The sequence below is a fragment of the Myodes glareolus genome, chromosome 10 (genome assembly GCF_982192425.1).
Source record: "Myodes glareolus chromosome 10, mMyoGla1.1, whole genome shotgun sequence".
NCBI lineage: Eukaryota > Metazoa > Chordata > Mammalia > Rodentia > Cricetidae > Myodes > Myodes glareolus.
Genome location: NC_142035.1, coordinates 48,607,564 through 48,630,965, shown reverse-complemented (window position 1 = coordinate 48,630,965; position 23,402 = coordinate 48,607,564). Strand labels below are relative to the sequence as shown.

At 47.2% G+C, this 23,402-nt stretch overlaps 1 protein-coding gene across 2 annotated transcripts in view; it reads left to right on the top strand.

Annotated features, from left to right (window-relative positions):
* Nucleotides 1-3,155: 3,155 nt before the first annotated feature.
* Tgm3 (transglutaminase 3) overlaps nucleotides 3,156-23,402 on the top strand; it is a 38,561-nt gene continuing 18,314 nt past the window's right edge. For both annotated transcript variants that reach the window (XM_048459775.3, XM_085696318.2), the window contains exons 1-7: nucleotides 3,156-3,258; nucleotides 14,235-14,408; nucleotides 14,900-15,139; nucleotides 15,992-16,110; nucleotides 17,439-17,567; nucleotides 20,449-20,626; nucleotides 20,725-20,860. In XM_048459775.3, the coding sequence (XP_048315732.3) occupies nucleotides 3,252-3,258; nucleotides 14,235-14,408; nucleotides 14,900-15,139; nucleotides 15,992-16,110; nucleotides 17,439-17,567; nucleotides 20,449-20,626; nucleotides 20,725-20,860 (983 nt within the window). In that variant the 5' untranslated portion in view covers nucleotides 3,156-3,251. The remainder of the gene's footprint in view (nucleotides 3,259-14,234; nucleotides 14,409-14,899; nucleotides 15,140-15,991; nucleotides 16,111-17,438; nucleotides 17,568-20,448; nucleotides 20,627-20,724; nucleotides 20,861-23,402) is intronic.

The window sequence follows — 23,402 nt, the reverse complement described above, 5'->3', positions numbered from 1 at the left end:
GTTGTGACATCCTCAGCACCCTAAATCCCTTAATTAGAGGGAGAAAAAAGGCAAGTGATCAATGAGCTCCTCTTTTAAAAGCCTCCATTTGCGTGCCCCATCTTACCTGGTGTCTGAGCTGCCAAGTGTGGTCAAGCAGGAATTTCATCCTGCGTACAGCTGGCTGACTCAACTCTGAATTGAAAATCATTTAGCTGAATTGTGACACAGCCGGCAATTATAGTTGGCCCGCAGGTTGGGGCTGTGGCGGTGGCCATGATGCAATCCTCCAACAGCTAGCAGTAGGTTCAGGCAGACTCCCTGCTGCAGCCTGCTGCTGGTGAGTTAACAGGCTGCTGGCCAGTCTAGCTGGACAGCAGCAAAGGGGGCAAGGGAAACTGGCCCAAACAATGTCTCAGGGAAGATTCCTAGCAGTGACTAAGGTGGTTCTGGGTGTCGCTGTAGCTTGGCAGGATGTGTGGTCGGACTGCAGAGGCCAGGTGTGAAAGTATTCCAAGGCCACCCAGCAGGAAAGCTCTAGAGCCTGGATTTGCATCTGGGTCTCTGAGTCCAGTGTCTGTATTTATCTACAGCACTGGGGTAAAGGCTGATCCAAGGGAAGACTCCATGGCCAGACGTCAGAATAGACAGTCGGAACTGGGCAATTCTTTAAGGATAATAGTAATTCTAATACTCTCAGTGCTGACTTCTTGCACTGGGCTGTGCCAGAGGACATGCTAATTAAGCTCTTTATGACTCCTTTAATTCTCCCAACAATTCTGCCTCAGTTTTACAGACAAGGAAACGGAAGCTCTGAATGGTGGCGAGGTGACTTGACAAAAATCAGAATATGGACCCGGGTCTGTATACCTCAGACTCCTCCCCTAGAGCAGAGCCACCTGCTTATCATCTCTGCAGGTTGCTTCGTCATATGACTCAAAGGAATACCTGGGGTCCAATTCCCCCTGGCTCTCGGGGCCAACGAAAATACCGGTACTAATAAGTAAACTCCTCCTTCTCCTTGTACCACACTCAGGAGTATGTGAGTGCTTCCACATCCGCTCATCAGAGCAATCTTTGGGGCTCCAGGCAGTATGGACCCTGAATAAGTAAGTCCTTTCCCAGAGTGACAGCTGGTGCCACAGTAGGGGCCAAGACCACCCTCAAACCTCCGCATGGGGTTCAAGGCTCTTTGCCAGATAACTAGGAAACCTCTTCTCACTTCTTGGCCGTCCACCAGGAATAGGTGCCAAGCTAGCTCTCCAAAACCCATCAGAACCCTAAAGCGACCAAGTTCCCTCATCATCGAGGCAGCGACCTCAGAGGCTAAGCACACTGGATCCGAAGTCACTTGAATATGGGTCCCAGGTCTACAGTTGCATAGCCTCAAGTTCATATGTTTGTCCCCTCTCTTCTATAGCAATAATAATAGAACGTATGTTGGGTATGTATGTGGAGATGGGAAAAGGTAATACATATGAAAGCATTGGCCAGTTCTTGGCCACAGGACCCGGAACCACTACAAGGATGGTAATTGTCATCATCCTTTTAGTGATTGATTGATTGACTGATTGATTAACTGGTATATTCAGAGGACAGAGAGATGGCTCAGTAGATAAGAATGCTTGGCACAACAGCCTGACATCCAGAGTTAGGTCCCTGGAGCCTACATCAAAGGCTGGACATGGAGGCACATAGCTGTAGTCCCAGGGAGATGGGAGGCAGAGGCCAGAGAATTTCCCAGAACCTGGAGGGCCCGCTAGCCTAGAGTAGCAGCATGGCAGAAACAAGAGAGACCCTACTTCATTCAACAAGGCAGGAGGAAAGAACAGATTCCCCCAAGTTGCTTTCTGATCTCCGTGTGTATGCGTGCACACATACGCAAGGCACACACACTAATAAAAATAATATATTTTATGCTTATTAAAACAAGTATATGCTCTCACCATGTATCAAGTACTCACCTAGGTTTTGAGGAGAAGACTAATAACATACAGCCCCTACCTCCAGTCTAGGGGTGGAGACACATTAACTAGAGAGTTAAAGGACAGGGCAGTGCATAACTGCTGTATCTTAAACACTCAATTCTTTCTTTCTTCCTTTCTTCCTTCCTTCCTTCCTTCCTTCCTTTCCTTTTCTTCTTTTTATTTTTGCATTGCTAGAAATTGAACCCAGGCCCTCTGTGTTGATGCCCGATCAATGAGCTTTACTCCCAACACACACCTTTTCCCAAGCTAGCCAATCACTTGTGATCCTCCTGCCTCAGCTTCTCAAGAACTGTGATCACAGCTGTGTCCCCGCACAGCCAACTACCTCTGGAGGTGGTTGTGAGCCACTTGATGTGGGTGATGGGAACAAAACCCTGGTCTTCTGGAAGAGCAGCAAAAGCTCTTAACCACTAAGCCGTCTCTCCAGCCCTTAATCTCCTTATTAAAACTGATGTACAAGCTTGGGCTGAAAACCAGATCAATGACTCCTCCTACGGTCCTAGAGAGAGCGTGTGGCAGAACTGGAAAGGCAGTGGCTATTTCTGGTGCTCCATGAAAAAAGACTGTGGTTCTCCCTACCTGCCTTCTGCTTCCAAAAGACCTTTGGTTTAGTTCATGGTGAGACACGTGTATTCACTTTCCACTTGAATAATCATGCTAAATTAATCCTTCCTCCTTGTGAGGTGAGAGCCTAGGTATGATTAGCCTCAAACCTAAACAAAGCTTCCAAGCTTCAAATGTGAAGGATGATCCAGGCCCAGACAGCACTGGAACCGAGGGTTTTCCACCTCAAAATGTGCTTCCTGTTATACTCAACCCTGAACCCATGAACTGTGGCATGTGGAAGCAGACAGCCCTAATAATATCTGTGTGCAGTAAGAAAGGACGTGGCGAAGTCCTAGACATCTCCTTAACATACAAGACTTCCTTGTCTCTGCTCCAGACAAGGTGCCTAGACACGGTGGTCCAGGAAGTCACTCACCTTTATGAATGAAAGAAAGACTCAGAAGAGCAAACCTTTCGACTTTCTTTCATCTCCTTTCTTCTTTCCAAGCCAGTCTTGCATAAGCGTGATGACCTTCCATTGGGTGACGGGGTATGTTGTAAGTGAAACGCTTACAGGCACCACAGGAATGACCTGGTGCCTCGCCCACCTCATTAGAATCCTAATTGGGGTGTGTAGGAGAGGCTCCTATAAATGGTAAGGCAATCCTCGGCGCCTGTCTCCCCACACCATCTCTGTCATTCCCAGAGGAGCCCCAGGAAAGGCAGAAGAAGCCGAACATGAGTGGTGAGTGTCGTGTCTCTCCGGCAGGTCCTTGTGGGAAACCCATACTGCCCTCTGGCTCTGGCAGAGTCGCCAGTTGGGACAGCTGTCTGTCGTGGGGGCTCTGAAAGCTGGGCTTCCGTGTTTTGGAGTTATGTTCAGAGGTGACTCTGTTCTGGAGAACCTGCTGGGTTCCTCTGGCATGTTCCAGTGGTGGAATACGACCAAAATGTATAGCATGGTGAGCAGGTCCGACACAGCAGGGGAGGGTCACGTTCCCTTTGAGGGCAAGCTTCATCTTAGGAGTGCTGCTTTCACACACTGGTCGCTACCTAGAAAGTCAAGCCAGATAGCATTCTGCATTTCTCGGTACACGTTTTTAGCATCTGTCAGCGGCAGGGACAAAGAAAAGCAAATTTCTCAGCGATACAGGGGTGAGAGACACACGTGGAAGCTGAGCATTAAGAAACCCTCAGCTGGAAAGCTCCCAAATAAACTACAGATCCTGTAATACTGGCACCCTCTCCGACTTGACTAGCTGTGCGGAAGCCCAGTAGCAGACACAGCAAAGTGAGCGTATCCTGGCCATCCCTCCAGACAGCACCGGGGAAGGCAACTGAAAAGGAACAAGAAATGCAGGTTTTTTGACTCCGTGGTTACTGTCGAGGATTTGGGCCCTGTTAATTACTGTCTGTCATGGTGATCGGCCTCGGACCTCGACGGCAGCAATGCCAAACCCAAACAAGGCATGAGTCAAACCTGTAAAATCTGGTGAATGGTGGTTAGGAGCACAGGAAAGCACCAATCCAGATGTGAATGGTGGATGTGGCCACTTGAGAAAAATCTCCAGAAGAAGAGAGAACAGGGAATGCTCACTTCTTGCCACCCATTCCCTCACATAAATGCAGGCATGACTGGGATGCTAACCAAAGGAATTCTGGGGATTAAAAGTCTTCACCAAAAGGGAAGGGTAGCTGTCATCTAGTGCATGGATTTTCTGCCAGGAAGAGACTGGGGCCTGGGAATGGGTAGAGCCTACCCAGGTCAAGCAGCAAGCTGGTAGCAAAAATGAACCAAATCCCCAGCCCCACGGTGCCTTTCTCCCATGTCTCTGTCCGGATCTAGGCTCAGACATAACTCTTAGCAGGTGAAGAAGTTCTTTTCTTGAACTAGGACTTGAGTCACTTTTTCCTCCAGGGAAAAGTCAGAAATACTTCCTTGGTTACATCTACAACCTCCCAAGACTTTCTTTCACAGCCTTCCTTCAGCTACTTGGACCAGAGAAATAATTATGCTCCCTGAAAAGCAGACCATCTCTCTGGGCTCCCTCTCTGGAGACCACAGCCAGCCCGGTGTGTGCAGGGAAGCCCAGCTGCCACGCCCCTGCCCTGGCTCAGTGCCCTCCCTCACCTCTCTCTCCCTCCTCATGGGAGGCAGAACTCACTTGGCCTCTGTGCTGCTCAGACTGTAGCTGCCATGTCAGAGTCTGTCCAGGAGTAAGGCTGTGGACGGGACTGGCTTTCCACCCCGTCCCTTCTAGTGATCTCAGACAGGTCCTGTACCCCATGAGTCTCTTTCCATGCCCCTAAAATGGATTTTTCTCACCTAGGGAGTGTTCATTAGCACAACCTATTAGCATTTGGGAGTTTCTTTAGTGAGCCTCTTTCCCTCTTGCCTTGGGATCTTTAGAAAACCTTAGGAGAAGGGGAGACCTGTTGGGGGTGCCAAGGGAGAGTGGGAGAGGACACTGGGTATGCATATGACGAAGACACATTGTTTCCATGTATGGAGTCATCAAAGAATAAATAAAGGGTATTTTGTGGTTTTTTATTTTTGTTTTTTAAAAAAGAAACCCCATGAGATGCTATCCATTTTTTACTTCCAGGTGATTCCCAGAGGACCCATTCTGTTAGGCGCCTCCCTAGCACACATCACCCCAGCCTCCTCCCCAGCTCCCTGTCACATGTTCCCAGTCATCCTGAGGTCCATGCACCCTTCTTCATCGCCTGTAGTGGTTTCTCTACATTGCTTCTACCCTGCAGGGCTGTGATGTGCATATGGGGCAGGCATTCTCCTCCCTGGGGCCCACATGCCAGGCTGGGGTGTGTGCTGGAGTTTCAGAGATCCTTTATCACTTGGGAGGAAAGGAAGAAGGCTGGGTCTCTTGATCTTGAGAGATGGGCTGCACAAGAAACCGCGTTCCGGTTGCTGAGCCTCCCTCCCCCCGGGAGAGGAGAGTGGCTTCTCCCCTGCCTTCCCCGTGGAGTAGCTGCACCCCTCGTTAGTGTGAAGGAGCTTTGACAAGTATGAAGTGTAGGCCTAAGGTAACTATTCTCAGCCCCAGCTACACATTTAGAATCAGCAAGGAGGCTGCTTTTAAATGCCAGGGATGCTTCTAATCCGGAGATCCTGGCTCAGTTGATTTGGGAAACTCTTGGATCGAGATATCACTCTCCTGGTGACTCCCCTATGTTGTGCCAAAGCTTGATGTCCCTGTCAGGAGAGATTACAAACTCGCTTTTGGTAAGGAAGAGCGAGGAGTCCTACCTTGCTCCCTGTCAGTGGGACGCCTGAGCGTGGAGTGGGCTGCGGTTCGTGGTTGGTGCTTTTTCTCCGCCAGCTTCCCCAGCACCATAGTGGTTGGCTGCAATTAGCAGCTTGAAGTCAGATTTTTGTCAAGCAAAATTGGATTCCAGCTTGGACTTGGGTCTGGGTTCTGTCTGAGCTTGTGATACGGGAGAAATGAGTTCAGCCAGCTGTACTTACAAATCCCCACCTGTAAACGGCGGTAACGCCCGCAGGCTCTTGTGTTAAAAGATGCAAACATGGTGCTTAGTGCTTGGCACCGAGGATGCTGAAGCCGTCCTGACCCTGCGCTGTTTTGCTGTTACATGTGAAGTAGTAAGGGACCTGTGTTCTCCAACCTTTAGAGGTAGCCTTAGAAGAGAGGGTGTTGGCGTCTTACGGTTCCTTTTGTACTGTTGAGGCACTCACAATTCAGAGACATTGACGTCCTTACCCAAGGCCCCTTGGCCTGTCAGGAGTTTATTACTTTATTACTTTTTACCGCAGGGAACTTTACCAGCCCTTCCTCTGTCTAACAGATCCTGGCCTTGAGTACCAGGGAATGCCACCATGTGTGCTACAGCGGACTTGAGGGTCGGGAGAAGCTAAAAGTAACTGACAGACTGGAAAGAAATGGGGAGCCAGAGGTGGGGATGCCAGGACCTGGAGGCTGGGGTAGTGGCACCGGAAGACTCAGTGTTTCAGTGACCTGTCTCTGAGACCTGGCTGCTAGGACTAGCCCTGCTTCTAAACTACTCTGTGATTTCAGTAGGTCACTTCTGCTATGTGGGGGTGGGGGTGGAGGGCTCAGTTTTTTGAAAAACGTAATATGAGAATTTTATTGGATGATATCACTGTTTTCCACGATGTCCGCTGCAATCCATTTCAGGTTGTGACGTCAGCTTAGTGGGTTGTGATCGGCGTATTTCTGTCAAGTGAAGTAAGATCAGAGTGCATTATGGTATTCAGTTACAGATCAATGTACGAGAACACTAGAATATATTTCTTAATGCGGTCTCTATACTGAAATCTACTCAACTAAACGATTTTCAGAATTTCCGTTCGTTGAGGCTGCAGACCTGGCTCCGTAGGTTTAGAGCACTTGTTCTTGCAGAGGACCCAGGGTCAGTTTCTCCAGCTCACATGGTGTCCCAGCCATTCATAACTCCAGTTCCCGGGGACCCGATGACCTCTTCTGGTCTCTGAGAGTGCCAGGCGCACAAGTGGTATACAGGCACACACTGGCAAATCACTTATACACATAAAAAAGGAGTAAAATAAAATTTTCATTAACTCTAGAAATCTATAATTTGTTTATAGATTTCTTTGTTTAAAGAGGACATAATATGGAGTTGAGTTCAGACAAGTGTGTGTGGGAGCCCAGCCCCGTAACTGTCTGTCCTGCCACGTTGTCATCCTGCCAGCTCCCTTTCTCAGCCCGAGGCTTAGCAACCAAGCCATTCTTACCTGTCTGCTGCCAGCAGTTCCCTTAGAGCAAGGCTGATAAGGGTCGGGTCAGTTGATAGTAATCTTTCCACAGTCTGCCCTCCTCTCCTGCTGCCCTGCCAAGTGTGAGCCACAGAATAGATGGGCAAGGGATCTAATCACGGAGTCGTGGGGTTAGATTTACTTGTAAATGGTAGTGAGCCCCCCAAAACATCAACTTAGAAAATTAAACAACACAGAAGTTCATTTCCTCTTTACAGAAGATCTGAGTGCAGGGTAGACCCAGGAAGGGACAGGAACTACACAGTTCTCAGTGCACAGACTCTGCCCAGCCTCCCAGCTTACTGTCCCTCGTGTATGGCCCTGTGTAATCTGAGACAGCTATTGCGAGTCCTATCCACCTCACTCTACACCACAGACAGCAGGGTGGAAGAAAGGGGGAGGAAAATAGGCCAAGCCCATTTGCCAACTACAGATAAAGAGGTGTTGTAGCTGGGTGTGATGGCAATGGTGAAGTGATGTCACCTCAGTACTGGGAGGCTGAGGCAGGGGGATCAAAAGTTCAGGCACAAGTGGGCATATTCAAAGTGCTATGAATGTAGAATAGGGTCGTACCTTCAAGGCCTTCCTGGGCTCTATAGTGAGACTATCTCAGAACCCAATATCTTCTTTAAAAGAATTGAAAACAGAATTTCAAAGAGATACTTGCTTCATAATTAGCACTTTTCACGACAGCCAAAATGTGGAACCAACCCATGTCCAGGAGCTGAGGAAAAGAGAAACAAAATGTGGTACATTCACATAGCGGAATGCGGCTCAGCCGTAAGAGAATAAGCTGCCCATGCACCCTACAGCATGAGTGGGCCTGGAGAGCATTGTAACAAGTAAGGGGAGGCAGACCTAAACCTGCCACGTGCTGTGTGATTCCATTTATATCAGATTCCAAAATAGACAAAACCCTAGAGGGGGAAACAGACTGGTGGTCAGGAGACAGCAGGGAGTGAGGAGAGACTAGAACGGGCCACAGGCCGCTTTTGGAAGCTGGATAGAGTTCACACAACATACAGATACACTAAAGCCCGCTAAAACGTACCTTAAAATGCTTATGATGCTAGTTTTTATGTTATGTACACATTGTTGCAATTAAAATATTTTTGAAAGACTCATTGGAACTTCTAGACGACAAGCCACTGGCCAGACACGATTCGTGTGCATCCAGCTGAGGTGACCTGTGAAATGCATGGCCTTTAAGATAGGGGTTTTGTTATAGGAAACGGAAGTGAGTGAACATTGGGATAGAACTTAGCAGCTCCCCATTTGAATGCTGGTGACACAGATTTTTGGGGGAAGGGGGAGTTGAGACATCTTCATCCTGACACTGGAGCCAAGCCATAACTCAGCCTAGTGCAGATTGGGGCACCAGGGGCATTTGCTTGGAGGCAGCTGCTTCCTCCCGCCCTCCCCTTCTTCATGCAGCTTGGAAGCTTGTGAGTTGTTTCTCGGGGTCTTGTTCCTTTGTTTTCCAGTACTGGGGCTCAAACCCAAATGTGTGCATTCTAGTCTAGTGCCCTGAACCACATTCTACCGCCAGCCTTTCTTTTCCCTCCCATGATTTTGAAGTGTATGACTTGATGTGCCAGCCTCAGGCAAATGAGGCTCTCCCTTCATCTCTTCCTTTCACCCAGACCGGTGGAGAAAACAGCCCTGAGGCTAAAATATATTTGTGAGCTTCCAACTCGAGGAGACCCTGAAATGGCTGTCTCTGTCTCTCCCCTTTCTCTCCCTGCTCTTCTGGAAAAACAGACAAAGTGCTGTCAAGAGCAATGTGGGCTTAGACAAAGGCCCTCACAATTCAGAGGTTCATGGGTGGGACAAGGTCTGAGGGAGGCAGCCAGCGGGAGGGGGCTTTTTGAACACATAGCTTTCACTGCAGCTCCCTCTGGGACAGAAAGGCAGAGGGCTCCTATTAACTCAGCTTACCCTGAAGGTTGTCCTTGCAGAACAGGTTTCTTTCCTTGCGGGTACTTACTGTCACCTATGTGTTTGAGATCCAATGTCAGGGGGTAGGCAATGCGTCCTGAGGACCTCTTACCCCCCACAGTTGCTTCTGGATTCTGAGTCTCACATGGAATCTATTTCCAATAGAAGAACAGGGGGACACAGTGACAGAGTAAAGTCAGTAAACCCTGGTGGAGAGAAAACCCTGCTTTCTTCTAGACTGCTTATGGTTCTTCCAGCTACCAAATGGAAGGCGTTTCCACACAAGCCAGTTCTTCAGAGCACCACCTAGATGCCCTATGGCTAGACTCAAGCTTAACACCGTTTGGAGTTAGCACAGACACTGTGGGTTAGGGACTCAGTTTCACAGGCCTGTGTTAATCCCACAGACTTTAGGAGAACGATCACTTACCCAAATTATGGCCAAACTAAAGAAAGTGTTATGCATGTACACATCAGAGCTGAATCAGCGGCTGTCTCCCCATAAGGTGGGGTTCGTGAGACCAGCCCCGAGCCAATTTCCCAAGCCCCCTTTCTAGGGCCTACCCGAAAGGTGGGAGATTTTGCAAATAAACCTGGTTACACAGGAGAGACCAGGCAGTTAGGATTTTACGAAGCAGGTAAGGAAATCTTTCTGGAGACCTTGTTGTAGAACATTTCATGGTTACAGCATAGGGTGCAGTCCAACTCTGAAAAACAGAAACTTAACCCGGCTACAGACTCAAAATGTCTCCTAGGAACAAAATGGAGACTAGCTGGTTTCTCAGCTGCCCCTACTACCTTGCTTTTGACCAACCAGCTACAAAACTGGGAGGGGGTTGTTCACTCATGAGCAAATATCTGCTAGAATATCTCATAGAACTTGGGAAAAGAGTGTGTTTTCTAGGTTGCCTGTTTATTGTCAAAGGACACAACCCAGGATGGATGGAGAGACGTGAAGGGCAGCATATGTCCTAGTGTCCCAGCAGCTCTGACATTCTCTAGCTTAAAAGCTTTCCGAGCCCTCTTTCCGATTTTATGAAGGCTTTGTTACATGGGCGTGCTTGATTGATTACAGAGTTAATTAATGATTAATGATGACTATAGTCACCGACGATTGAGTCGGTTTTCCTTCCCTGAAGATCAGTGTCACGGCACTGAAAGCTCTAGCCCTCTGACCACAAGGTTGGTTTCCTAGGCAACCAGCCACTATCCTGACGCTCTTGGAAACTCCCAATCATCTGATTAGTTTAAAAAGATGTCCACCCTTTCCAGGATTCTAAATATCTTAGAAGGCTTATGCTGGGAAAAGGCAGAGACCAAATCTACGTTCTTGACTGTATCACACAGCACAGCTTGGGTACTGCTGACTTCTGGGCGCAGGGTAAGATGCGTGTTTGCTGAGCTTGCTTTCAGTTGTCAGGTTTTGTCAACAGTATACATCACGGGTTCTGTGTGCTGTCACCAGCTGACACACTGCATGCTGGTGACAAGCGTGAGTCCACCTGTCCTTCTTCCTTCAGCTCAGGGAAGCCTTCCAGTCTCACACACACCCCTAGGGAGCAGACACTTGGTGTCAAGACAGGCAGAGAGAATGACTCTCGTGACTGTGCCCCACTCAGGGATGAAGTAACTATGACCAAGGCTTCCCCATGTCTTGGCTCTTTCATCTGTAAAGCAGGTGACTCTGAATGTCACTCCCAGCATTAATGGGCTAAGGCATGTAAAGACTTGGGGTGATGACAAGCGCATCAAAGTCCAGTAAACCTCAGCTAATGTTCTGGTCCTCATCACCACAGCCACTCTGGGCCTGGCCCGTCTGCTGCTTCCCTGGTCCTTACAGCCTAGGAACCCTGAAGTTCAGTCTCGTCTTGACCTAGGAGGAATGAAAAAGACACGGCTACAGCAGAGCACATAACTGTTTGTAAAACAAAGAAGGGGGTAGATATGTTGGAGGGGAACAGATGCCAACCGTAAATGTGGGTCTCCCCACCCTTCTGTCCTTGCCCCTGTCTTCAGCAAAGGGCCATCTAGAATATGCTTTCTGCTCCCAGACAGCTAATGGTCTAGCAGAGTGAGTCTTGCTTTATGGTCATGCATCATTTGGGGAATGAAGAAGCCCAGGGAGGTTCAAGAGGTCTAATCACCTATCCCATAAAGACCTTCTTTCCTTCTCTTTTCCTTTCCTTTCTTTTTTTAATTTTTTGTTTGTTTTTGTTTCTGTTTTATTTTTAGAGGCAGATTCCTTTGTGTATGTAGCCTTGGCTGTCCCGGACTTGTTTTGTAGACCAGGCTGGCCTCAAGCTTGGAGATCCACTTGCCTCTCCCTCCCTGTGCTGGGTTTAAATGTGTGCACCACCATCACCCGACAAATCCCTTCTTTTCTTTGAAACAAGACAAAAAGCAAAGCGCTACCACTTCGCCACATCTGAGATGCTCAGAAGGTGGTGAGCAAAATTGTAGGAGGCAGGGATTTTAGAAATCAGCCATCATTGCCCTAAACAGACCTAGTCCCTGGTCCATAGCTGTATAAAGCTCCGTACATCTCAGCATCTACCAGCAGTGTCCTAGGTCTGACCTCTCTCCATCTGATACTGTGTACAGGAATGTCCCTTAATTTGTGTAAAATGCTTTAGCGTATTCTTTCAATAAATATTTGTTGAATGAATCAGTGAATGAGAGAATATTTAGTATCCTGGTCCACTGGCAAGATCACACTCTAAAACCTTTCTCTCCTACGGCAATGCCTGTCTCATTGTCCCAGAGAAAGGGAGCAGAGCTCTACCTGAAGCTGCAGCAGAAACCCCTATCCCAGGCCCTCCACTCTCTCCTGCTCTCCTTCTCTAGGGCAGGACCTGATCTAGACACACAGTGGGCCTCACTTTCCCAAGCCTCTGGAGCCTTTTTGTCTGAAACGCAGCACGGCCTTTGGAATCCGACAAAATCCTCTCCTTTCTAGGTCTATATACATTGCTCATACTTAACATAATGTCCTCTAGTCCTACTCAGGCTTGGCCCGGAGAATGAGATTTCATTTTTTTTTTTTTTTGTATCTGAGTAACATTTCACTCTATATATAGATACCACATTTTCTTTATCCATTCATGAATTCACTTGTGCTAGGGTTGTTTTTATTTCTTGGCTACTGTGAATAATGCTGGATTAAGCTAGGTAGGTACGGTAGAGAAGGCCTGTGACCTCAACCCCCAGAAGTCTGAGATAGGAAGGTCATGAGTTTGAGATTAGCCTGGGATATATAGCGAGCTCCAAGCCAGCCTGGCCTAGAGGGCAAGCTCCTGCCTCCTCCATTCCCCCAAATAAAATAAACATAGAGTTAGAGATTTCTTTTTACTTATTTCATTTCCTTTGATACATACCCATGGGAGGACTGATGAATCACGGGGCAGTTCAATTTTTAATTTGTTTTGGAGGACCTCCATACTGTTTTCCATAATGGCCGTGCTGTTCTCATTTTCTTTTGGCGGGGTTAGAGTTTTCAAAACAAGGTTTCTCTGGGCAGTGCTAGGTGTCCTGGAACTCACCCTGTAGACCAGGCTGACCCCATACTCAGAGATCCGCCTGCCTCTGCCTCCCAAGTGTTGAGATTAAAGGCGTGCTCCACCAGCAGGGCACAAGGGCTCTCTTCTATTCTCTCACATCACTTCTTTTGGTAGTAACGATTCCTACTGGGGCAAGAGCATCTCACTGTGCATTTGGTTCACAGTTCCCTGGTGATTAAATATGCTGAGGACTACATACCTTTATATAATTTTCTGACATTTTTATGTTTTTTAAGGTCAAGTGTCTTCAGGAAAGCCTTTTCTGATCTCTACAGACAAAAAAACAAGCTCCTCTCTTGACTGAATTTCCCATGCACCTCTAATTGAAAGAGATGGATTCCTCCCACGCCATCCTTCATTGTGTCTTTCTCTTTCTCTTGTCTCACTTCTTCACTACTGAAGACCTTTGAAAAGTCAAACTGCTTGTCACATTTTCTACTCCAATGTGTCTAACAGTGCTTTACACTGGTCATACACACACACACACACACACACACACACACACACACACTTTGAGTACCCCAAATTTACCTTGTTGTTTGGATTGCATTTTGAGCTGTATTCAAAGCAGGATTGTTGGGTTTGTTAGGGTTTTTGCATTTGTTTATTTTTGCTTAATGTATGTGCGTGTTTTGCCCGTGTGCATGTCTGTGCATCATCTGTGTGCCCAGTGCCTGCAGAAGCCACAGAAAGATGTAGGATCCCCTGGAACTAGAATCACAGACAGTTCTTGGCTTTCATGTGGGTTCTGGGGCTCAAACTTGAGTCCCCTGAAAGAACAGCCATGCTCTTAACCACTGAGACATCTCTTCAGGCCCCAAGACAGTTACTTTTTTATGCAGACACCAGATGCTGGTGTTGGAATACGTTCCTCAATGCTCCCTTCCACATTTCTCAAGGTAGGCCTCTCCCTGAACTGTTTCATCTAGGTTGCCTGGTAAGCAAGCCCTGGAGATGTGCCTGTTTCCACCCCTAGTGCTGAGGTTACAGCTGCACCGTTTCTGGGGGTGCTAAGGGTCTGAATCCAGCTCCCCAGGCTTTCAGAGCAAGGGCTTCACCCAGCACGCTGTCTTCTCGGTCTCTTCTGACACTGCTCTTCTAGCTTGTTGGGTGCCATTTCCCTGAGTGCTCGACTGCTCCTCAAGGCCTGATGACGAGGCACCAGGCAGATGGAGAGAGTCTGAGCAGAGGGAATCGTGTGTGGAGTGGTCTGGAAAGGCCACACATTTGTGTGATCTTGGGTCTTGTGCATTGAAGTATTTGAATACAGAAAGGTTGAATGGGAACAAGTGGTGACCCTCTGGCTAGGCAGAGTCAAAGCTTTTGTGCTTTAATGTGACTCTTTCTGGAAGTTCAGTTCTGCCCTGCCTTCTCACCCATGGCTGTCTCTTGGTATGCTGCACACTATGCCCTTACCCCTCAAGACTTCAGGCTCTGCTTTCTGTCTCATAGCTTTGGAAGTCCAAAATGTCAACTGGCAGATGCCTGTGAACCGGAGGGCACATCACACAGACAAGTACTACAGCCAGGATTTCATTGTTCGGAGAGGACAACCTTGGGAGATGGTAATATCCTGTAACCGAAGTCTCGAGTCTGGAGAAGATCTGAACTTTGTTGTTTCTACAGGTACCCATTCTTTTTCTTCTGCACATGCATACAGCTGAGTTGCCCTTGAAGGGTCATTGGGCTTTGGGTTATGTCACTGATTGGTTGACTTTGGTGGCTCTGTATCTCTGAGCATGAGACTTATCACCTTCAAATCAAGAAGGATGTGGCCTACATGTTCCCACAAGCCCTGTGATGGGATGCTTTACTGGATGAAATCCTAGTTCCGTGGTTCTCACCATTCCAAATGCTGCAACCCTATAATACAGTTCCTCATGTTGTGGTGACCCTCAACCTTAAAATTATTTTATTTTATTTTACTTCATAACTATAATTTTGGTACTGTTATGAATCGTAATGTAAATATCTGTGTTTTCTGATGGTCTTAGGCGACCCATAACCATAGAGTGAGAACCATTGACCTAAAGGAGCTCACAGTGTCATCAGGGCCTGATTTCTCCTCAGGACCTATCCATCCCTTTTGTTTCCTTCATTTTCTATTTCCTTGACAGGTCCCCAACCCTCAGAGTCAGCCAGAACAAAGGCTGTGTTTTCAATCTCTGGGAGAAGTACAGGTGGCTGGAATGCAGCCATCAAAGCTAACAACAACAATAATCTGACCATTGCTGTTGCCAGTCCTGCCAATGCACCCATCGGGTGGTACACAATGAATGTTGAGATCTCCTCCCAGGGCAGGGTCTCCTCTCAGAAACTTGGAATGTTTATACTGCTCTTCAACCCATGGCTGCAAGGTAGGTCTCTGACCACAGCATCCCCCACTTCCCCCACGGCCCTGATAGAAGCAATGAGTGTGGAAAATAAGGATGGTTGAGATGTGCGCCTTACAGGCTTAGGACTGATTGTAGAAAGTTTATGGACTGTCGAAGGAGCAGAAAAGCTACCATTTAGAAAGCCTGCGCTAACCCAGCCATGTGATTCTAGGCAATTACACTATCTCATCCTCAAATTTGCTCCCACTGAGTGTACATCAGGCTCCCATAGGAATTTTATAAGCTTTTATATACACATTGTATATAATGTGATAAATTATAAGCGATAATGACTACAGTAAAATTCTGCAGTGAGGCGGTACCCTTAGTACTTTCCTATCTAAAGGAGCAGTCTCATTCTTGAGTCCAGGTTTTAGACTCTTATTCTAGCTTAGCTTCTCTTTCCAGCCTGAGCCCCCCACAGTGAGAGCTCCAAGCATCATAGCTCAAGAATTCATTCTTCAGTCAGATTGCAGGATAGGTGGGCAGTGGTGGCACAGGCCTTTAATCCTAGGACTCAGTAGGCAGAGGCAGACAGATCTCTGTGAGTTCAAGGCCAGCCTGGTCTACAGAGCTGGTTCTAGCACAGCAAGGGCTGTTACACGGAGAACCCTGTCTTGGGGTAAAAAAAGAAAAGAAAGAGAAAAGAAAAGAAAGAAAATTAGTCAGACTGTGGTATGGGCCCAAAGTGACTCTTGCTCTAACCCCAACACCAGTCTTCAGGAGTGGGAAGAAAGCTTGTTTCGTTGGTTCACTACAGGTTTTTTTTTGTTTCTGTTTTTTTTCCCCGTGTGTGTGTGTGTGTGTGTGTGTGTGTGTGTGTGTGTCAAATAGCGGATGATGTTTTCATGAGCAATCAAGCCCATAGACAAGAATATGTTGAGGAAGACTCTGGCATCATCTACGTGGGCAGCACAAACCGAATTGGCATGGTTGGCTGGAACTATGGACAGGTAAAAGGATCATAAAAGGGCTAGGGTTATGTCCCTAACAGAAAATGCTCAGGGCTTCTAGCAGATCTGTTCACTTTCTTGCCTTTCATTTCCTGTTCATTCATTTGAGTCACATTTGTTGACCGTCTACTCCACTCTGGACCCTGAACTGAACCCTAAGGATACAGATGAATAAATTTTCTGCTTCAAGTGAGTCACAGTCTAGTAGGCAAGATGGACTCATTACTGACTTGACAAGGTGAAAGATTTCTGATGCTTGACACACAAATAAGTGACAGGCCTGGCAATGAATCTCAGGACAATGATGCAGTTTCTGGCTTTCACGTCACATGAAAATGTGGTGAAGCTCCAACACTGTATGTCCTGGGCCTTTCAAAGTCATAGCTTCGTTTCCATTACCACCCGAGTTCAGCAAGTTCCCGGGTTGTCTCAGCTTAGAAAATGTTTAGGAGTGCCTTTTCACGTTTAGTTTTTCTAGGTGGTAAGCAAAGGAATTAGAATGAAGGACCTTGGGCAGCCAGGGTGCCTAGATGCCAGAAGTTGGTGGGGAGGTACACTCTTGCCAATTCCAGGTTCTTTTATGTAGCCAGCTCCAGCAAGTTTCTAAGTTGAGTGTATGTGTTGACTTCGTTAAAAGGAAGAAGATGAGGAGGATAAGAACATATAGTACACCCAAGGGTGGGAGCGGGGCTCTCTTGGTGGGATGGCTTGTGAAAGCCTTTCTAAGAAGGGTCTATTGAACCTGATGAGGTGAGAAAGTCTGCTAGCTGTCTTGGAGAAGAACATTCCAGGAAGGAGAAACAAATGCAGAGACGTAAGGCAACAAGAGCTAGCGTGAGAAACGATCCGTGTGTGTCTTACTTTGTAAAAACAGCTTTAGTTGTGTCTCCAGCCACACATTTTATCGTTAGATCTAGTTTGCCAGGAATCTAAGTGACACACTCAAGGTAACAGTCAGAGCCACAAAAGAACCTTGAGATGCATTGTACTTGATCCATAATTAAATAGATGGAGAAATCAAGGCTAGAAAGGCTGACTTGTTCTTGAGTTCATGACAAGCTAAGAACAAACAGTTCCCTGTTGTCTCCCATTCATGTTAGTGGGGTGGGTTCTGGCTCATGTAGAGTGAGGGGCCTGGTGAGCTTGCTAGGTAAAGGCTAGGTGCAGTGGCTCTTCCTCAGCAGCTGTTAGCTCTGAAGACCACCGAGTAAAAGGGCCAAAGGAGCCCTGTGGTCTTCGCCATTGTGCTTCTTGTTCCCTTAATTAACAATAACGACAACAAAATGGGTTATTTCTCCCCTCTTGCCATGTGGTCCCATTACGAACAGTTTGAAGAAGACATTCTGAGCATCAGCCTCTCCATTTTGGATAGGAGTCTGAATTTCCGTCGTGACCCTGTTACCGACGTGGCCCGCAGAAATGACCCCAAATATGTTTGCCGGGTGCTGAGTGCCATGGTAAGTAACAGGAAATGGGAGTAAGTATTGCTTACCAGGCTGCCATGTGACCGCACATCAGACCCATGCGCTCCATGTCTCACGTGAGCCTTGCCAAAGGTGTTTGGTAGCTGTGGCCCTGCCCATTTTGCCAATAGAGACCATGGAACTCCTGTAAGTTTAATGACTGAGAAGCAATGACAGAACCAGACCCAAGCATGGCTAGTTTCAAAGCTTTCTGCCATATGGCCAGGCCTGTCTTAGGTGGGATGGGAACACAACCTTTAGTTGTTCACCTGGATGTGATGAAAAACTAAGCCTCTGCTCCATCATGAGGCCTCCTAGGAAGGGGAGCATGTACCCATGGAGACTGGGTGAGTAAGACCTACTCCTTGGCAGCATGGAACCCTCAAGGGTCACAACAGGAAGAGAGCAGATTGTCCTACTCACTATCTAGACAGAGAGTGAGGCTCAGTGGGCTAATGTGACCTTTCCATGGTATACCCTGGGAGTCAAGCAAGGTTTTGAGTTGTCGTCTCAGGGACTCTTCCCATTCTCATGAACCCATGCATGAGAAACCTATCCCACCATAGTATACACGTGTGCACATACACACACACACACACACACACACACACACACACACACACACACACACACACCACAATCCTGGAAGAATCCATGGCTCTATACTCAGTGTGCACAGGATGTCTCCATCAAAAAGTGACCAGAGGATCTGCCTGCTTAGAAATGTAAAGCTCACTGGATGTGATGGCCCTTGGGAGCCTGAGGAGGCCAGAGGATCAGGCGTTCCCAGTCATCCCAAGCTTCACAGTGGGGCCCCATCTCCAAAGAAGGCTCACAATCAAAGTCACTTCTTTCCTTCTAACTTTCTTAAACTAAATAATAATCCAGAAATACCTTTAGTGTCTTTTTACGTTGGTGCATGGTTTAGGCACATCTTGGACTATTCCCAAGCTGCCCAGTTATTTTGTTAGAAATTTGAACAGACTTTGGGCGGCATGCTGATGCCTTAGCTTAATTAGGGAGGACTTCTCAAAACAATGGGATCTAGAACAAAGGCTCACAGGAAAGAAGTGAGGTGGACCCAGAGATGCTTAGAACCAGATCTGTAAGACCCAGAATAGCCAGGACAGAGAATGGACTAAAGGGGACTGGGCAGAACCTCACAAAGCAAGGAGCTTGGATAAAGGGGTAGTCAATGAAAACAGATTAAGTAAAACTCGAGTTCAGGGTCACATAAGAAGCCAAGTTTCCTGCCAGCAAATAGAGTACGTGAGTCCGACCTGGAAGCTGGCTGGCTCCCTCAGCTGCTGACTCAATCCCAGCCTGGGGCCAACCCACTCTATCTCAGAGCCGATTTCCTCAGACGTGCCTCCCTGATGCTCTCTCCAGACCCTCCTGTTGGGCTGGGTCAGGCCAGGAGCTAATTATGGCTTATGCAGAGCTTTGAAGTGCTGGGCTTTGAGCCAGCAGGGACCTACCCTGAAGCACCTGTGACCCAGGAGCCTGTGAGCTGCCGCTCTTCCACGGTCAGGGCCACCCTAGCTGGCATGGCACCACTAGAAGTGAGACAGAGCTCACCTCTGGGCTGGGGCTTCGGGAAGGCTGGTGGCTTGTCCTGGTTTTTCTGTGCCTGCTGTCCACTCTCATAAGCCTTGGTACACCCACGTGCTCCAAAGAGAAGGGGCAGATCCGATGGGCTGAGAAATCTATGAGGTCTCAGTCTAGTCTCTCACTGTATGTTTGAGACAAAGGGTAAAGTTTAATGGACTCTGAAAACGGGATGAATGGGAAGGTTCCTTTGGGACATCTAGTTTTCACTTCCCCTGCACTGGAATGAGAAAGCCTAGTTGTCAGGGAGACAGACTCCCAAGATCACCAAAGAGACAAGCGACAGGTAGTGCTTCTGAACTCTCCCTCCTCTTTCACCTAGAGAGACGAGAATATCTAAAGAGGCATGTGAGTCTGTACTGTATGCACTGGGGATCGAACCCAGGGCTGCACACAGGCTGGGCAAGTACCCTACTACTGAGTTACCACAGGCCAGACAAGTACCCTACTACTGAACTACATCCCTAACTCTCTTTTGTAATTTTTATTATGAAGAAAAGTAGAGAGGAAGACACAAGTTCCTCCATATCTGTCGTCACTTTCAACAGTTGTTCACCGAAGGCTGGTCTCACTTCATCTCTGACCCCTTCCCCACAGACGACTTGATGGATCCAGCATCCCATCCTTTGAGATAGTTTCATCTATAAGAACTTCATGTTTGTCTCTAAAAGAAATGGAAAAGGAGACTGAGGTCCTCGCCCAGGGTCCTATCAGTGCCGTATCGCATTTGTGTCCCTTACACAAGCACCATGCTTAAGCTGAGTGGATCAATGAACAAATTAATGAATGAAGGATGAAGAAAGGAACAGCAATATTTTGTCTTTATTTTTTCTAAGAAGTTAAATGTTAAAGTTCTAAAGTAATTTCCAGTTCACACACACACACACACACACACACACACACACACACACTTCAAACCATAGGCACCACCCACACCCCCAAGCATACAGCCATTGTCTCCTGCAAACGGGATTTCTGGACCCAGTCTTGCTGCTGACAAACTGTGAAGTCCCCTACTTCTGTATCGTCCTGCAGTACAGAATTGATGTCATTCAAGGGCAATCAAACATGACCCATTAAACTAAGTACTTCTAAATTCATGAGCCCCACTCCTCCTGAGAGATTTGTTACAGTTCTCGTGACGGAAAAGTGCACTCAAGACCCCATGGCGTCCCCATCATCCATCCTGCGTTCTGAACCCTGGAAGTCACTCCTATGGGAAAGACATGGTATTGATTCACTTGGATGTGGGGGTGTTTCTACACAGATCAATAGCAACGATGACAACGGGGTTCTTGCTGGGAACTGGAGTGGCAATTATGCTGGTGGCCTGGACCCCAGGACCTGGAATGGCAGTGTGGAGATCCTCAAGAACTGGAAAAAATCTGGCTTCAGACCAGTCCAATATGGCCAGTGCTGGGTCTTTGCTGGGACCCTCAACACAGGTATGTGGGTGTGGTGTGGCTTTTAGGGGTAGCAATGGGGTACATTAATGTGCCATCTTCACCACGGCCAGCATCCTCACACTGACCTTGGTTTGCAGTGCTGCGGTGCTTGGGGGTTCCCTCTCGGGTGATCACCAACTTCAACTCAGCTCATGACACAGATCGCAACCTCAGCGTGGATGTGTACTACGACGCCATGGGAAATCCCCTGGAGAAGGGCAGCGACAGCGTGTGGTAAGCCACCAACCGCCATTTTCCGGGGCATAGAGCGCCAAGTTCGAGCAACCCTCCCACCTTCCCCCGGAGCCCAGCTCCACTGGAAGGAAGTGACTGTGAGCCAGGCGTGGTTGAGAGCAGAGATGCGGCCGCAGCTAATCATGTCCCTCACAGGACCTGCAGTGCAGCCTGTGGAAGGGTCTGATGCTGGTAGAGGACAGAGCCAGAAACTCCAGACCGCCCTGGGTTTATAGCGCCCATTAGTCCTAGTCCCACTTGAGAAGTTAAAATCTTGTAGCCACTGATTTTCCTACAATAGCAACAAAATACCAATTTACCCCAATTCAAACAACCAGATGACTTAAGGTGACTTAAGAATATTTTATTTCCTTCTCCAGGGGTCACTTTGTCGTCATCGTCTTCTTCTTCTTCTTCTTCTTCTTCTTCTTCTTCTTCTTCTTCTTCTTCTTCTTCTTCTTCTTCTTCTTCTTCGAGCTATTTGTTCCTTGTATTTCCTTTTTTTTTTTTTGAGACAGAGAATGACTCCATAGCCCAGGATACCCTCAACTCAGGATCTTCCTGCCTCAGCTCCTGAGTGTTGAGATTACAGATGTGCACCACCGTGCACAGCATGTTTTCTTCAGCACGGCAAAAACAAAGCAATGCATTTTCTCATAGCTTATATATATTTATTATGCATCTTAGCTGACAGAATGAAAATGTTTATTCTGGGTTGCAGGTGAAAATAAGAAAACTTACATGTTTAGGCATCATATATTTCTAATTATAAATAGGCCATTGTCACATGTAGCCATATACACACAGATAAATAATTTATAATAGATGCCGACTAGAAGAAGGTTATATAAAACTTAGAATTGTATAACTGCTTATAACAGTGTGTGTACAATATATGCATATTATTACAGCCATTTAAGGTTATACCATATGATAGATTATTATCAGTTGTTATCAGTTGAAAATGGTGTATATGTGTAGATTGCTGTGAGTCTCTATAGTCCCACACTTGTAGTCAAGAATCCATTGCATGAATCAGCTTCAAAGGACACATATGCACAATTGCTCACGAGTGTCCACATGGCTAGGTAAATTTCAGAGCTGATGTCATTCTTGTTCAACTTTGAGATTGTTTATATAACATATTATTATTTCCGGAATAAGAAGGTCCAACTTTTCTGAGCTGTTTTTAGTCTGATAGAATAAAATGAAGTGAAAACAGAAAAAGTGGGGAAAGCTGTTAATGCAAATAAATAACCCTGTGTCATCAACTGAACTAACAGAAACATCCCCTCCGCACTACAGGAGAGTGAGTTCGCATAACCCACCCACAGTCACGTGGCTTGAGGATGTTTCCTGTGGAATGCTGTTAGGATATTCCCCTTGCTTTGCAGATATACACCTTCTCTCTAGAGACGTCAATACTTAGAACAAGGGTTTTGTTTTCCAGCTTCCCACAAATGAGTATTTTTTTCTTCTTCCCTAATTTTGTTTTGTTATTGTGTCTGAAATCTTCTCACAGTCAGTTCCGAATATTGGGGGAACAGCACTCCACTATAGGAGGAAGACAATTGGCTAACCAAGGGCAGCTTTGGGGGAAGGTCCCTTCTGTTTAGCCCATCCATGATGACCCTGCACACCAGGAACTGCAAGGAGATCAGATAGCTTAAGCCTGGGTTCCTCTACTGAAAGAATTCACAGCAGTGTTGGGGACAAGGGACTGGGGCATTGAGTGTGGCTACTTAGCAAGGCAGCATAGCGTGTGATGTCCAGGCCAGTGATTCAGATTAAGCCCTGTGAGAACCCAGGGAAGGAATCCTCTAGCGAGCCTTCAACAAAACAGAAAGATGGGACTTTTAAATTCCATTTATTTTCTTGCCAGTTTAGTAATTTATTCGAAATATAATCACCTGTAAGACAAATAGGGCCTGAGGGAGACAGACCTGGGTAGCCCCACTGTCATTTAGAATCAGAAGGTTCCTGTCCCCCGTACTCTCCTTCTTCTTTAATGGATCCCCTCTCAGAAGGCAAGAGGAATGACATCCTCTCCTCACCCCACTCCCTAACAGCTGGGTATGGAGAACCAGGCCTGGATGGTGTTAGAGCCCTGAGCCTTGTTTGCAGTTCTGCTACCCACCTGCTATAGACGTGTGCAAGCCCCCTTGTCCTTCTCTTCCCACGTTTCTCCTCCAGGGAAGCATAAGAGCTGGTCTAGGACTCGATTAACATGCAAACCTCTTGCCAGCTCTTCTGAGTCTCTACCGCATTGTTATTCTGAGACCATGTGTTTGGTATGAGATCTAGCTGCTCCCTCCAGAGACCCACACATCAGTATACCAACAAGGGCAGAGTTATTTCTCTGTTATAATAAGCACTGCTTAATTTTAGGCAGAAAGCCTTGGGTCCAAATCTTTGTATCACGAATATTGGAAGCTTTCTACTCCTGTCCACATGAGCCTAAAATTGCAGAAAGTGAGGATCAATTTGAGTTGCTTGGCAACAGTAACGACAGTCAATACACGATGGCATGCCAACGAGTGTG